At 31.9% G+C, this 16806-nt stretch overlaps 1 protein-coding gene and 2 pseudogenes across 1 annotated transcript; 1 reads left to right on the forward strand and 2 right to left on the reverse strand.

Moving 5' to 3' along the window:
• Positions 1–858, reverse strand: part of LOC143606362 (AP-1 complex subunit gamma-2-like) — a 28906-nt pseudogene extending 28048 nt beyond the window's left edge.
• Positions 859–6830: 5972 nt separating this feature from the next.
• Positions 6831–10926, forward strand: LOC143606363 (WAT1-related protein At5g40230-like; annotated as a pseudogene).
• An 812-nt stretch (positions 10927–11738) lies between these two features.
• Positions 11739–12831, reverse strand: LOC143606364 (MLP-like protein 423). Its single transcript, XM_077082153.1, has 2 exons — positions 12593–12831; positions 11739–12150 (listed from the first exon to the last, which is right to left on the reverse strand). Exons 1-2 carry the CDS (start codon positions 12777–12779, stop codon positions 11879–11881), a joined length of 459 nt encoding a protein of 152 aa, XP_076938268.1. The 5' UTR covers positions 12780–12831; the 3' UTR covers positions 11739–11878.
• Positions 12832–16806: the final 3975 nt, after the last annotated feature.

The following is a 16806-nucleotide window of genomic DNA, read 5'->3' on the forward strand; positions in this document are numbered from 1 at the left end:
GAGATAATGAAACGTATCATTTCTACATTTCCAGTTTTTCATCAACATACATTCTTGCGAATATTTGGATCTCAAAAGTGCAGCAACCTTTTGAGTTCAGGTGCAAGGTCACGTGCCAATTATGCTAAACATATATTCCCCAGAGTACAAATTGCTAGTCCCACAATATTTTGGTTTGCATTGTTAAGATCTTTGCAGATGATGACAATATTATATTAAAAATGTCCAGACATTCTTCCTTAAACAAGATATGCATGTGTGTGTGTGTAACAACTCGGGTTTTAAATTATTGTTTTATTAACTGTTACCCAACTCGTGTTGTATTCGGGAATTTCTTTATCGATAAAAATACCACACTTATCGGGTACATTAATTATTAAAATATTATTGTTTAATTATTTGATTAATATATATTTATAACTTTGAACTATGTACATATTTAGCCCTAAACAATACTTTAACCCACTTTTGATTCCATCCCTAATCTTGAAGGACCATTTTGTAAAATATGTTATATTACATCTATACCCATTAACCCCAATTGTCAAATCTGGAACCCGTTTAACAATCTTTGAGCACAAATCTCGTCATATATTTGAAAATCAAAATCATGGACTTGTTAATCTTGCCTAACGCGGCCTACCGACGTTCTTAATTGCGTTAAATCAATCATACATATACGTATTGCCTATTTTACTTGTCCGACTCAACCCATTTCTTATTATACATGTAAACGAGTATTTTAATTCAATTAAAACTACAAATACAATCCTTAGATCATCGTCTAGCAAATCCCTATAACTAATCAGATTATAATCAGCGTCTAAGACATGTTCTGGAACCTGTTTGGGCCGTCATCTGTCTATACAAATTAACATGCTTTTAATCATCGTTTAAGGCAATCAATTACATCAACAAGTTCGTTTTTTATTCAATTTCATTAACCCTAAACTTAATTTGATGAATGTTAAGCAGATGATCGATTGTTCATTCTAGGGTTTATAATTTAATTGGGTTAAAATCCGTTGTAATACTTTTTATTTTGTTTTCCAGTTTATAACAATCTGGCAGGCTAGGACAGATGGTTTGTGTGTGTGTTAGGACACGGTGGTCGCGGGTTTGAACCCGACCATCCGATATTTTTGGTTATTTTTATCAATTTTTGATTAATTATTATAATCAATAATGATAACTTAATATTCGCAATTAAATATATATATTATTTTATTATAACCGACATCTTGGAGTTTATTGTTTTTCTCAAATCTCGTTAAAAGTTTTCGTTTACGTATACGCACACACACACACACACATATATGTGTGTGTGTGTATGTATATATTATAAGCATATTTTAATAATAATAAACCATCTTTACTTTATTAAAACCCGAACATCATTATTGATTTTTCTCGTCATTTATCGTTTTTACAAAATACTTATATATATATATAGGTATTGGATCATTTCTGACGTTTTTTTACAGCGAGAAGTGCGAGAAGTGAATGTGTAACTCCAATAGTCCATAATTTCACTCCCTTTTTTGTGTGTATGTGCGTTGTGTAGGTGCATATGTATGTGTGTAGGTACGTATGTTTGTATATGTGTACGTATGTTTGTATATATGTATGTATGTGTGTAGGTACATAGGTTTGAATGTGGCTCGGTACATTTATATGTTTGTAGGTAGGTTTGAATGTGTAAATAAGACATAAATACAACCAACCTACATATATGTATGTAAAATCATATGAAAGAGAGTGAAATTAGGGATAAATGGAGTTATACATTCACTTCTCGCACTTCTCGCTGTAGTATCACTTCTCGCAAAATCCATCCCCTATATAGGTATTGGATCATTTCAGAAGTTTTTTTACAGCGAAAAGTGCGAGAAGTGAATGCGTAACTCCATTAATCCCTAATTTCACTCCCTTTCTTATGTGTAGGTGCATATGTATGTGTGTAAGTACGTATGTTTGTATATGTGTACGTATGTTTGTATATATGTATGTATGTTTGTATGTGTGTAGGTACATAGGTTTGAATGTGGCTCGGTACATTTATATGTTTGTAGGTAGGTTTGAATGTGTAATTAAGACATAAATACAACCAACCTACATATATGTATGTAACATCATATGAAAGAGAGTGAAATTAGGGATAAATGGAGTTATACATTCTGTAATATCACTTCTCGCAAGATCCATCCCCTGTATATATATATATGGGTTATCTAAAAAACAAGTAGTTTCCTAGGAAGACTATGAATAAATCATAGTCATTGGATCATGTTAATCAATTGTTGAGATTTAATATTACCTATAATCGATATAGTTTTTTAAAATTTTTCTTTCACCATAATTTGTAATGCTAAATGTCAAAGATCTGTTGGTTCTTACAAGTCCTAGGAAACTACTTATTTTTATTTGAACTCTTTTATATATATATATATATATATATATATATATATATATATATACCTATACCTATATAGGGGATGGATCTTGCGAGAAGTGATATTACAGCGAGAAGTGCGAGAAGTGAATGTATAACTCCATTTATCCCTAATTTCACTCTCTTTCATATGATGTTACACACATATATGTAAGTTGGTTGTATTTATGTCTTAATTACACATTCAAACCTATTTACAAACATATAAATGTACCGAGCCACATTCTGACCTATGTACCTACACACATACAAACATACATACATATATACAAACATACGTACACATATACAAACATACGTACCTACACACATACATATGCACCTACACAACGCACCTACACATAAGAAAGGGAGTGAAATTAGGGATTAATGGAGTTACATATTCACTTCTCGCACTTCTCGCTGTAAAAAACTTCTGAAATGATCCAATACCTATATATATATATATATATATATATATATATGATATATACATTTTTTTTCTTTCTTCATTTCTCCTTCAGGATGAATTGAATGGAGTAATTTAAGTTATGATTTATGTAGATACAAAATTTAAAAACTTTAATTTGTTATTTTAAAATAGATAGTTAGGTTTATTGTTTGCAATTATAAACGAGTTGTATGTTTGTTGAGACTAACCCCCCCCCCCCTCCACCACATCCATCCACACACCATCTCCATACTCCATAGTTAGAGTTACGGATTTGGAAAGTGATATCACATATGAAACAATGTAAACATACAATATAAACAATTCAACGTACCACTGCATGATATCAAATAGGGCTGTTAATTTATGGCATGAACCTGTTAACACGACACGTGTTTTATCATGTTTGGGTTTAAGCTTAACAGGTTTCGTGTCTTAAACAGGTCGACCCGTTTAAGACATGATTAAATTTGTGTCCTAACAGGTTAAAAACCTGTTAACCGGTTAGTAACCTGTGTAGATTTTTATTGTAATACACACACACACACTTCTAAAGTCATACTTACAAACGACATTTCACTAATGAATTTTATGCCTAAACCTCTTAAACCTAAAGTATGTTATAGATTTGTGTTTTTTTGTTTCAGATATGTTATAAATTATCTATAGCTAAAACTTTTATGCTCGTTTTGAAAATTTTGGTTTTGTTACTCATATATTATTAATTATGTCTTTAAACATGTCTCTTAACAGGTTAACCTTTTACTAAACAGGTTCGTGTTTGAAAAAAATGACGCGATTAGTTATCGTGTTCGTGTTTAACACAACAGGAAATCGTGTTTATCGTGTCGGGTCTTATCATGTCATGTCCGAATGTTAAGACAACCCTAATATCAAATTTCATTTATAACCTGAAGAGTTTACGAATTATCACTAAAATTAAGTTCATCATTTATCTTTGGGCTAAATAATGAACAAAAACTCTCTTATTAAATTGGTCTTTTGGGTGTAATAATGCTTTTCAGTTTTCACAATGTCTTGGTTCGGTGGTTCCATTGGTGATCTCTTGTATCTTTTTTTCTCATTTGCTAGCGTATGATGACTGGTGTGGTTTTTTTAATAATAAACTTCACCATTTGGAAAAAAAACCCTAAAATGTATTAAATAAATAGTTTTTAGTCTTGAAAAAATAATTTATCTATATTTATACTTCTATATATATATATAATATATACTAGGTTAAAAACCCGTGTGTTACACGGGTTGAAACAATAAAATGCTAAAAGTTATATCATATTTAGGGTTCTTAAAAACAAAATTATCACTTTTTGACATGTTTTTCCAATTTTTCATCTTCTAATTGTCCAGCTTTCGTATTTCTTTTTTTTTTCTTCAAAACAATCTCCGATACATAATATATAGACTCTGGTTTCTCATTAATCATGAAGGTTAATAATACTAACAAAAACATAAACTATTTTTAAGAAATTTGTGTATGTTCCTACTCAAATATACTATAGTAGAGTAAGTTAAAAAAATGTTATATTTATACCTTGAGTTGCATTTGCCTAAAATAAAATGACAATTTACCAATTTACTATAACACCCCGGTAGATTCTATTTTCTTACCACAATAAAATATAAATCAAAATATTCTTTTTGTCAATAGCTTTATTGCAAAAAAAAACTTAGATCCAATGATCCATTGAAGCCATTAACTTTTTTCTCTCACATTTTCTCATGCTTCATAATTGAAAAACTTATATCAAAATACTATAAGTATAGATCAATTGGAAATTGTTAGTTGATAAATTAACAAATACAACAATAACTATTTTGAAAAATTGTTATACTGATTAGAAAATTATGCATATTTAGTTCGTAAAACCTAAATTAAATATAAATAATTATAATTAATCCAAGTTTTTCATTCATATAAAAATTGTATAAAGTAAATAATAATTAAAAAACGCTGTTTACGAGCTAATTTCTGTGTAGACGGAGAACAACTCTGAAATAACTTGGCCTCATTGATCGATCAAAAACGTGTATCTGCCTATGCATATGACAATAAAATTAAATTATCTTTCATACAAGTATCTGAAGATTCAATCAATAGAACCAATCGACCCAGTAATTGAAGTAAAAACAAACTAACTTATGTTGCTTAATAAACAATGAACAAGCGCATACGCCCTTTTCCAATCAGTTTTTGGAAAAACCATCACATTCAAAAGTGAACATACAATAAAGCGACATATGGAGGCATTAATCGAATAAATAATCGGTTTCTATCATATGCTTCAATTGGAAAATACATAGTTGGGGTAGTATTCGTGTTGCATACAATCGGAATAGGAATTTGGGAGGAAATAAATATTTGATAACTGACTGGAATAGGGATTTGGACTTTGGAGTATGAAATTAATGGAATAGGGATTTGGGGTATGAAAACAATATAAACATGCATAGGTTTGAAACATAACGATTTGAAGATCAAAAATTTGGTATGCAAACAATGTTGAACGCCAATTTCTATCTCATTAGGGTTTGGAACGTCTGATGTGATACAGAGATGAAGCTTTTAAGGAAGGTTTTAATTGAATTTTTTTAAGTTAGAAAAATTATGAATTAATTAAAGGTTAAAAGATAAGTGTGCCCCTTAGCACAAAAATAGGCCAATTAGGTGCTATGTGGCACAATAATCATTTTTATTTATTATAATAGTAGATGAGTGAGAGGCATTTTAAATTTTAAGATGTACCACTTTTATTGCATTTTGTACAAGTAGTAATACATATAATTTTAAAAATGTAGGGGTAAAATAGTTTTTGCCTATTCAAAAGTAATATACAATAATGATCCTTTAACTTTAATAAAGTTTTGTTAATATATTAAGTTGTTACACATTTCCCTCTAATTATTAACCAACTACCCCCACGACATTTTAACGACCGCAATTTTTTCAAACGTTAATATTTTTTTAAAAAAAAAATTACACCATAAAAACGAGCATTTTATTGTCTTTAATTTGAGTATGGTATTGCTATAGTTTATTAACTTTTAAAAAACTAACATGTTACATGGTTACCGGTTATTACCAGCAATGGGTCGGACATGTTAGACTAATTGTGTTGGAACGTGTTAGGGTTGGAACAAGTTAATACAAAAAGGGTTAATTAAGTTCATGTTTGGATGAGTTTAGATAGAAAGGGTTCTTGTCAAAACGGGCTAACACATTTCCGGGTTGGAACATGTTCGTCTAAAAGGATTGGGTTAAAAGTAGTTTATTTGAAATTATTGTACATTTCATCTTCGCTTCTTGCTTGTCGCCACCTGTTATGCGCGTTCAAGCATCAGTTACGTGGATGACATTTTTTATATATACCGGGTTGCTCGTGTATAGGCATTTTGTGGCGCGTTTATTGGCACCGGTTACACGCCCGATGCCACATTAAATGCATACCACCGTCGGGTTACACACATACCGTTACGAGGTTACAAACATACTAACACCGGTTGCGTTTGTGTGTTCACCGCTGCATCACGTGAACAACTGACTAGTTTTTCATTAAAGTTTGAGATTCCATCATAATGGTCATATATATTTTACCAATCATGTTATGGTCTAAAAGCCAAAAAACTGTAAATTATAAATAACTGTAACATATTTATCTTGGTTTGAATGTTTGATAAAGCATGTGTTAGTGATATAATATAATTGCAAAAATTAAAACATCAATGTCAATAAAATGACAACGATTTGTATCAAACCTAAAGTCCCCGAATCTCAGTACTCTATTTTACATGATACATATATTTTTTTAACTTAGACCATCCGTAATCGGACGTTAAACCATGCGTTTTGGAGTATAACGACTGGGGCACACCCCCCCTGGCGTTTTAGCATAGTGTTTTGACAATAGCGTTTTTTACAAAACTCCCGATATGGCACAAACTTTAAGAAGAACACTGTTTGCTGTTAGATATGTTGCTGCTGGAACTCAGTTTCCGATCAGGTTTGTCGCCGGAGACCATGTGAGAGGATGAATCAGCGAGCATTCCCGTGAGTGGTGACCGGTAAGGGTTTTGTTGGCTGGTGGTGGTGTTATGGTCGTCCGATGTTGTTGACGGGATTGATCTTCCGATGGATGGGCTTTCCGGCCAGCTTTGTTGTTACCTTTACGACGAGGATGAATGGGTTTTTAAAGTGGGTAGGTAGGTGTGAGGGGAATTTTGAAAATGAGAGAGGTTTATTTAAATATAATATTTAGATAAAATATTATTATTTTGTTTACTTTAGATAAAAAGTAAAATGAAAAACAAAAAAGCGTAAAAGTGACTGTGCGTCACGTGGCGCATAATGCCCATGAGTATAGAGTTATGACTACGCCCTCTTTTGCAAATAAACAACTTTGAGTGGACGTCACGTGACGCATAACGCCTAGGGGAGGGGCGTTATGACTACACATGGTTTAGACCATGCGTAGTCAAAACTAAGCAAACTCAAAACAATTTTACGTCATGTGACGCTCAGTCAGCATTTCAAAGTTTTGGAAAAAACAAATGTAGTGGGAAACACCTATAACTCTCCCAGAATCATTATTTTATTCCTCCTCTCCCTCTCTCTCTATATATATATAACTATTTATATAATTGCATACCATGAAATCATACGTGCCACTCTCAGGTTGCTCCCCTCATTCTCTAGAGCCACCAAATTGCTTGATTTTTAAATGGAGGCTTCTCATGCATTTGACCTGAATTCGGGGGGTATGAGTCTTATCAAACCCGGATAGTCTTTAAATGGGTTATAGCATCTCATTTATTTTTGAAACTCTTTCATAACCAAACAATAAATTTTGCGGGTCATGGGTCTCACCAAACCCGGATAACCCTTAAACGGGTTATAACATCTCATTTATTTGTGAAATAATTCCTTAATTATCAAAGAATAATTTCCACGGGTTATGGGTCTTACCAAACCTTAATAGCCCTCAATTGGGTTATAATATCTCATTTATTGGTAAACATTCATCGTTAAACCCTAATTTAATTTATCTCTTTTACATATTCTCTGTTGTTGTTCTATCATCTCCATCGCCAGTTAACTTTCGATACTACCCACAATCATCAACTACATCAACGTCCCCTTTTTCATTAGACAAATATTTGTGTTCATTTAAAAAAATCAACATGCCTGTGTTCGTTTATGTTTGTTCGTTAAAAAACTAAAAAACATACACATCTCAATTGAAAAAACCCAAACGCGAAAAATATAATAACAAAGTAATATATATGTATTAAATTAAAACAAAACTACATTAAAAAATAATATGAATAAACTCCCGTAACACGGGATGATCAATATATATATATATATATATATATATATATATATATATATATATATATATATATATATATATATATATATCATAACTCTCTTCAAAACATGGGCCCTTGCAAGTTATGTACATAACGTCACCTAAAATACCCGCTCAAAACGTTGTCCATAATGTCTGGGGGACGGCGTTCCTAGGCATTATATATGGCTTCAAAACGCCACTATAAGGTCACCACTATGGATGGACTTACAAAAGCCGGTCTTTGAACTTAAAGTTTCTCTACACTTACAAAACTAATGTATAGATTATTTTTATATGTAAACTAGCTTTAATAATTCAAAATATTCCTAATTGACCAATAATAACTCATACCAAGAATATGGCCAATGACACTTTAAACATTCATTTTCATTATCATAGGTAATTCCAACCCGTTAACGAGGTAACTTATCTCCATGTAACTTTGACTTATGTCTTTTCAAAACACAACATGTTGTGTGGTGAAGGACTAGTTCAACTACAGACTACACAGAAGAGCGTGTGTTTCTACTTTATACCCTAGGATTAAACTAGTTGTGAAATAAAGAGATCAACCTAGTCAAAGTGGTGTGAAAACATAAAAGATGCTTACCCGGTCAAAATTGTTGGATGAAAGAAGAAAGCTTATCAGCCCAATTTGTTATTATTTATTTAATTAAAATATACATATTTATTTATTTTGTGTTGAAATGAGATCTTAAATACAGCATTTAATTTAATGATGAGTAAACAAAACGTAATACTAATATAAATAATTAATTGCACCTTTCAAGTTGATAATATACCTAACTCCCCATCGAATCTTGAGAACACCAACAACTACTTAATTAAAAAAATAAAATAGTAAAAGTGAGTTGTGAAGTGGTAGGTACGGTTGAGAGGAGTACGGCGGCATGGTGGCAACACAGGTTGCTGATGGCATGTCTTTTATCTTCTACTCCAACGCCATTGCTTCACTATTTCTCTAGCAAACCATAGGTATGGTTAAGGGCATTCTTATTATTAAGAAAAAAAAAATACAATTCTGATTTCTATTGCAGATCCCCTACTCGTCCTCCGGAACTACATTGTTGAATCTCATCCCAGGTTTTACATTCATACTCGCCGCATTATTCAGGTAAACATATCTTATATCTTATCTTAAGACTGTAATTAGTGTCATTTGATTTGAATTTATGGTTCTAGGATGATGGAAGTGATCAACATTAAACGTGTATCAACTCTAGTGTCTATTGCAGGGGCTATCATCATGACTCTTTACCAAGGCCCATCAATCATACCTTCACACTTCAAATCTTCTCACCCAACTCTCAGATTGGGTGCTTGGAGGAATCCTTTTAACCATTGATGCCATTTTCGCTTCTATGTATATCATTACACAGGTGAAACTGTCTCTACATTACTATTGTATTTGATCACCATTTCTGTATCATCAATTTGATGTTTTCTTCTAGCTAATTACATGTTTCTTGCTGTGTTTCAGGCAATTGTTCTTAAAAAATACCCTGTCGTCATCAATTTGATGTTTTCTTACTGTCTTATCTGCACCGTATTATCAGCTCTAGCTTCTTTCATTGTGGAAACTGACCTAAGCAGCTTCGCTTTACAGCCTAATACGAGATTGTTTTCCGTTCTTTATTCGGTGAGTATATATGCTCAATCTTCATAAGAAATTGGAAATTAATTATCATTTCTGCAGCCCTACAATTTTGTTTTCTTTTATTTCTAGACTTTGTTTATTTTTTAGAGCTATATTTTTTTAGAAAAGTCCTTTTTATGACCTGATCCAATCTGGCCCATTCAAATTTGTATCAACCGTATTTTATCCCTACCAAAAACTCTTGCATCCGCTACTAGTGTGACATCTTTATATTTTTCAAATGTTATTATTACTTTTGTTTAGTTTTGGTGCGTTCTTTGTGGATTATGTAGGGGATTTTTGGGTATGCATTTCTAGTCACAGTTCAATCATGGTGTGTACGAAGGAGGGGCCCGCTCTTTGTCGCTATGTTTCATCCGGTTGGAATTGTGATCGCGAATTTGATAGGTGTCATCTTCTTAGGTGACGGTTTCTACCTTGGAAGGTGAAGATGTTTTCATGTTATTTGTGTTCATGTTTCTAGTTTGTTACATTACACACTTTAATCTTAAACGCTCGAACAATATGTGCAGTTTGTTGGGATCAATTATTGTTGTGATCGGGGTTTTACACTGTGATGTGGGGAAAAGCCGAAGAACAAAAGATAGCGGGGGCACACTCGAGTGCGTGCTCAAAATTGGATGATAAAACAGCCCCTCTCTTGCAAGATGTTGAGGAGCAAAGCACATCGCCCACACCATAAACTCTGATGTGAGGTACATAGAATCATATTGGTCAACACGTGCACGGATTGGTGATAGGGGGTCGATGAATGACTCGCATCTCACCAAATTATGCAATTTATTAGTCATCACATTATTAGTTTTGAATGTCTATATATAAATAATATAATTTCTTAGTTCTGAGTTTGATACAAATTGTTAGAATTCCCTATGAAATGGAATTTTTCTGTCATTCAATAATATATCATTTTGCTTGAGAATTCTATCTTTGTTTATCTCGTTTAAGAACTCGAGAACAAATTGTTTCCAACTTAGGTAGAATGCCAGAATGACATGGGACAATAACCCGTTGTTGTAATCATATACAGATCATCGGAGCAGGGCCGGCTCCGAAAAGACGAAAAAATTTTTGGGCCAAAGGCGAACTTTTTTTGGGGCCTTAAGTAAAAAAAACATTTTGTTGGGTTTAAACAATTTAATTATAAATGGGCTTATTTGATTATGATTTAAGTTGTGTAAAAAACTTTTGTATAAAAATAAACTTAAAATTGTCTCAAATAAGATTAGAACCCACAACCTTTTGGTTAGATGTCATACCCCTTTATCATTAGACCAAACTAGTGGTTATGTAATTGTTTTGAAACATTGATTATACACATGTTTTTGATAAATATACATATAGTTTTTTAAAAAAAATTTCGGGCCTAGCGAGGTGTCGGGCCTGTGGCCGTCGACTATCCTGCCATGCCTCAAAGACGGCCCTGCATCGGAGTGTGCTAGACGTGTGGAAAAACAACAATGAAACTCATATTGACTTACGAGATTTTTTTGAATTTTCATATTCATCTAATAATAAGGTCGTAAGTTGTCACAAACTCATGCAGTTTATTAGCTGTCCCATTTAATTTCTTTGTTGTCAAATTGAAAAGAAATGATAGAAGCACCGTATAATGGTTTAGACATTGAATATTATATCATCTTATTTTCTGTGACGTGTATTTCTCTCTTGCTTGCTATTTTTGTTTCCGCTCATGTGATACGTGACAGACTGCTACGTCAATCGGTCAACTTGGAATGTAATTCCGAATCCAAAGTTGTATAGTCTGTTTATTTTGTAGAAACTGGGGCTTGATTTTAGATAGTAGAGTAAACAAAGGAGACTTCACTGATTTATTAATATTAATATTGTTCATAAACATATATCAACTTAGGTAAATGCAAAGACATGCATACAAGCAGTAAGCAGGGTATGCATTTTATTTATAGCAAACATTACAAACTTGTATTTCATGCTTTAAGGAGGTACTCGTCAATCTCCTTGAAGTTCTTGGCAGCGAAGTCTCTGATCAAGTCAGGATTAGGAACCTCATGACTTGCTTTCTCAAACTCACAAAGCCACTTCACAAGGCTTCCTTCTCCCTCCGGAATCACCTCAAGACTAGCCTTGAAGTTCTTGTAGTATTGCAGCATGTCCCCATCAATCACACTGTATGCCACTTTCTTTTTTGCTTCATCAAGCTCCTCAATCTTCTCTTTCGCAGATTTCACCACCGGCGATCCTGTTTTCAAATTATAAACTTGTTTGTAATATATTTCACGGTTGACGTTAATTACAGAATACTAAATTATTGCCAGAACAAACCAAGCAATCGTTTTATTGACATGTTTTTATTAAGTTTTCAACTGTTACATGTATAGGTTATCTATAGGTAATATTTTACTTATTTTTAGATTGAATAATCAGGGCGGGTTCTTAAGGCGCATCCTCGGCCGAGGCACGTTTATTTTGGGGCCAATAATATATATTTATATTTTTTAAAAAGTAAACCTTATATAATATAATTGGATTTTGATCATCTTAAATGAATCTAGCCTAAAATATTTATTCATAGTCCATTTAGTTTAGGTTATTGGGCCAAATCAAAATTCATTTGGTAAAGAATGTTAGGAGAGTTTCATGAATCCTCGATCTATTATTGTTGTATTTGATTTACAATATACCTTCGGCAAAGTAAACCATGCGGACGGATCCAACGTTTCGGCCATTGCCTTCAACAACATCAACGGATTTGTAGAGATCGGAGCAGACTTTAGGGAAGATGTTGGCAGAGTCCATGATGCTTTCCCAGAACTTATCTGCAGCAGATTTCACCTTCACTTCAACATCAAGCTTTCCAGTGGTTGCCATATCAGCAGCTTTGTCACAAGTCAAAAGATGATTGAAAAGTAGAGAGATTATGAGAATATATATTAACCATGATATGGACCTGCTTATATAGTGACAATGGGTTGAATGCATGGTTTAATGTTATGGGAGTGGGTGGTTGGTAATTGCATTAACTGTGGAGGTGATTTTGGGACATTAAATAGTCAAATTCTCAAATATTATGTTTACACCTTTGTCCAAAGGGTCAAGCTAAACTGTACATCCTTCTTTACTTATCATGCCATTCCTCTAAACTTTGACTCTCTTCAGCAATTTTATTTAACATATTATTACCCTCTAACATTTTTTAAATTTTATGACATCTCTTTAAAAGTTTTATTTTTTTATTTCTAGAATGTTTTATTTATTCACTTATTTATTTTTGTTTTTTTCTTTTTGTGTTTATTGTCTTTGATCATAATAAATTTATTATTATCACTGTCAATGCATTATTGATACTAATATTGATATTTTTTAAAATAAAAAAATATTAATAATATTTACGATGATAATAACAAAAATAATGAATAATAACATAATAGTTTTTAATTTGATATATTTAGTGGAGACTATTAAATGAAACAAAACGTTGAAATGACTAATATGTATGTAAGTAATGTTATGTGAAATTGATAATTGATTTGATAAGTTCAAGGGGGTGTACGTTTAGTAAAAATCGTATGGAAAGAGGGGGGGGGGGGGTGTTATCTTTAACACCCTTATCCAAAATATACAAGTTAGCTTAGTTGACTCAAAGTTCTTTACCAAGTTCAAAAATCGACGTTAGCTTGGCTCGTTTATTGCTCGAACGAGCTTGTGAGTTTGAACTTCGAAGTATTTATAAACTTATTAAAAATAATTTTATAAACTAAAAGACAAACTCCCCCTATGTTTTTCATTTCACACTCAACTTTTAGCTATATATATATATATATATATATATATATATATTTGCAAACGGTGTTGATACTTGTTCATATTAATATATTATGAAATAGTGTTGAAGTTAAATGTAGGGGCTAAAGTTGATGAGTAGGCAGTTGGTGAGGTGCAATAAGTATAGGAGGCTAGGCGGTCATTTATGAGGTGGTATTCATAGTTTTATTATGTTGTTAGCTTTTATGAAGTGTCGGGTCTGCAAGTAATTCATTCACACCTTTAATGAAAATTTTTGAGCCTTAAGATACAAAATGAAATAGAGGAAATGATGTTGCATATATAAAATAGAGGGAGATCGCACGGTTTGCAAGTCACTTACGGATTCAGAATTTTTTTTTTCACCGAGTCACTAAGTTTCTAAAATGTTTGTTTAAAACTTATTTTTGGTACGAGTTTGGGCTATCATAGTATTTTTATTTTTTCTTTTGAGTAATAAATGTTGGGCGCTCTTGGTGTATACTTAAATTCTGAAATGTGGTCCATATCTTAGTTGTATTATCTTACCAGAAATACTGTAAATTTATCTACATATATTAGGTTTTTAAACAAAGTTTGCGAATAATCGATAGTTCAAAATGACTAAATTAATTTGAAGAGAAATCAAGCTAAAACGATACATATCAAAATGATCAAATTAATTTGATCGATTAGTAAAATGTTTGAAATGCAACTTCATTATAAAGATCAAATGTGATGGAAATTGAACAACATGGTTGAAATAATTCTCAATATAAATCATATTAAAAGGTTGGTTTATAGGCTAATTATATTACGTGGCTTCAAATCTTCAATTAGCCATCACTCATCACTCGAGTGCAATGACTACAATCATCAGTTGGGCTACAATTAAATTAAAGATGGCCCATGATAATATTATTTGGTGTGCGGCATTCTCATGCAATATGATAATATTATGTGACAGAAGTTTGCAAATTAAAGAATGAGATTATGAGTGTAAATTATAAGTTGAAGAAAGAAAATGTAATGATTTTTGTAATTTGGGGAAACAAAGTTTGCCCATATTTATTTTTTAATATTGTTGAATTGGTTATGAGTAGATGAGAGAAAAAACTATAATCATAAAAGTATAAAAAAATATTATTTAATTAAACAGGAGAGAGAAATATAGTGTTTTAAGTGTAATTATAGAGATAGAGATGAGAGATATGTTGGGAAAGCTCTTAAAAGGTCCAAAAGGTAAATTAAAACGAAACGAAACACAATTTTCAAGGGGGAGGTGTTGGGCTGATTATTATCGGCATTCTTGATTTGTAGTGTTTATATATATACTAGGTTAGTAGCCCATGTATTATACAAGCTAAAAAATGATATAATGTCAATAAAAAAATGTTTACATATTCGATACAAGTTATATGTGAAATCGAACATAAAATATATGTCATAACATATGAAACAATTATAATTATTTATAAAAAATCCATAATGCCAAATAATTTTAGTAAGGTATAACAATTTCTCATAAATGAAATCATATATTACAATAATTATAATAGTGACGAAGGATTATAACATAAATTGTTCATAAAGGAAATAATTCAATGGAAAAAGTCTCCATCGGGTTTGAAAATACGGTTGTTTCAACATACTTGTTTTGCATCAAATATGAATCTAAACCGCTCGTAAAAATACATGACTAATGAATTAACTTTCAAGTTAGAAAATACTATCCTTTAAAATAACCTGTTTCGACTCAAACTCATTTTGATCATAACTCTTTTTTACCAGCCCGTTTTGACCCGAACTAATCTGATACGCTTTTAAAACAACTTGTTTTGACCCGACTTAGTTTACTCAAAAAATACATGGACCTAAACTTTTTATGAACCAAACACGAACCCGACCCGTTTGTTTAAATTAATATAAAACTAAGAACACATGAATAATAGATTTAATTTTTAAGTTAGAAAATACTATAATTTAAAAAAACACTAGTCGAACTGAATATATTCGAATTATAACCCTTTTTGACACGTGTGTACATACTCAATTTGATATTCTTTTGAGACAACCCGTTTCGAATCGAACACCTTCCGTTCATAACCTGTTTTGAGCCGAACTATTTTTACTGAAAAACCATTGACTTGAACTAAATATGTGTCTAACCGCTTAAATTAACATATAAACAAAAAAGACATAAATAATAAATTTGTCTTTGTTTCTATATAGAAACTTTTGTGTAACATTATAGCTTTTGCATTTGTCTTTGAGAGTCAAGCAAAGCAAGAGGTTGAATCTTGCACACACTCACATATAAAATAACCATGACCATCTTTTAGTTGACATTGGTCAAGCTTGCTCATTAACATATAGAGAAACGACCTTAGTTGCCGACTATGAGCGGATTGGTTTTGTCCATACTGGTTAATCACAAATATATAAAAAAATGTCAAAAAGAAACTTTGAGATAACAATAATTAATAGTATAAGGGCAACTTATTTGCGAAATATTATGAATTGTTTGACAAAAACCGTATTCTTGAACCTAAAATATATCAAACTGTATAATTTATTTTCAACTATGCCCCAATTTTTATGCCCAAATGTAGTCAACTTGTACCATACTCTTTTGAATAATAAATCCGTAATATCCGTGTAAAATAAAATCACCCAATTGATCAAGCTGTTGAAACTAGGGATGAGCTTAGGACAATACCTATATCCGTACCCGTACCAAAAATCAATAAAAACATGTACCAATACTCGTACCAAAAATTTCGGTATGGTATGAGTTCGGGTACGGGTATTTCTGTACGATACCCGTTTTTGTACCACTTTATTTTTTTATTTCCAAATCTTTGATGATCTTGAAACCGTGGGTACCAGTAAAAGTAACAAACAACTTGAATTAGTAAGGGTTTTCAGTATTTGCACAGGTACGTGACGGGTACCAAATTAGTACAAGTATCAAATTGGTGTCCGATTTAACGATAAGATAGTACTGAAGATCTCTAATTTGGTCGCCGACTTTAAATGATTTGTTTGTTGGTTCATGTCTTGGATGTTATATTATTTAATATTGAAGAAAACGTTTGGTATTTTATCAATATTA

The sequence above is a fragment of the Bidens hawaiensis genome, unplaced genomic scaffold (genome assembly GCF_021521415.1).
Source record: "Bidens hawaiensis isolate Kalapana, Puna unplaced genomic scaffold, B.hawaiensis_p1.1 tig00074508_1, whole genome shotgun sequence".
Lineage (NCBI taxonomy): Eukaryota > Viridiplantae > Streptophyta > Magnoliopsida > Asterales > Asteraceae > Bidens > Bidens hawaiensis.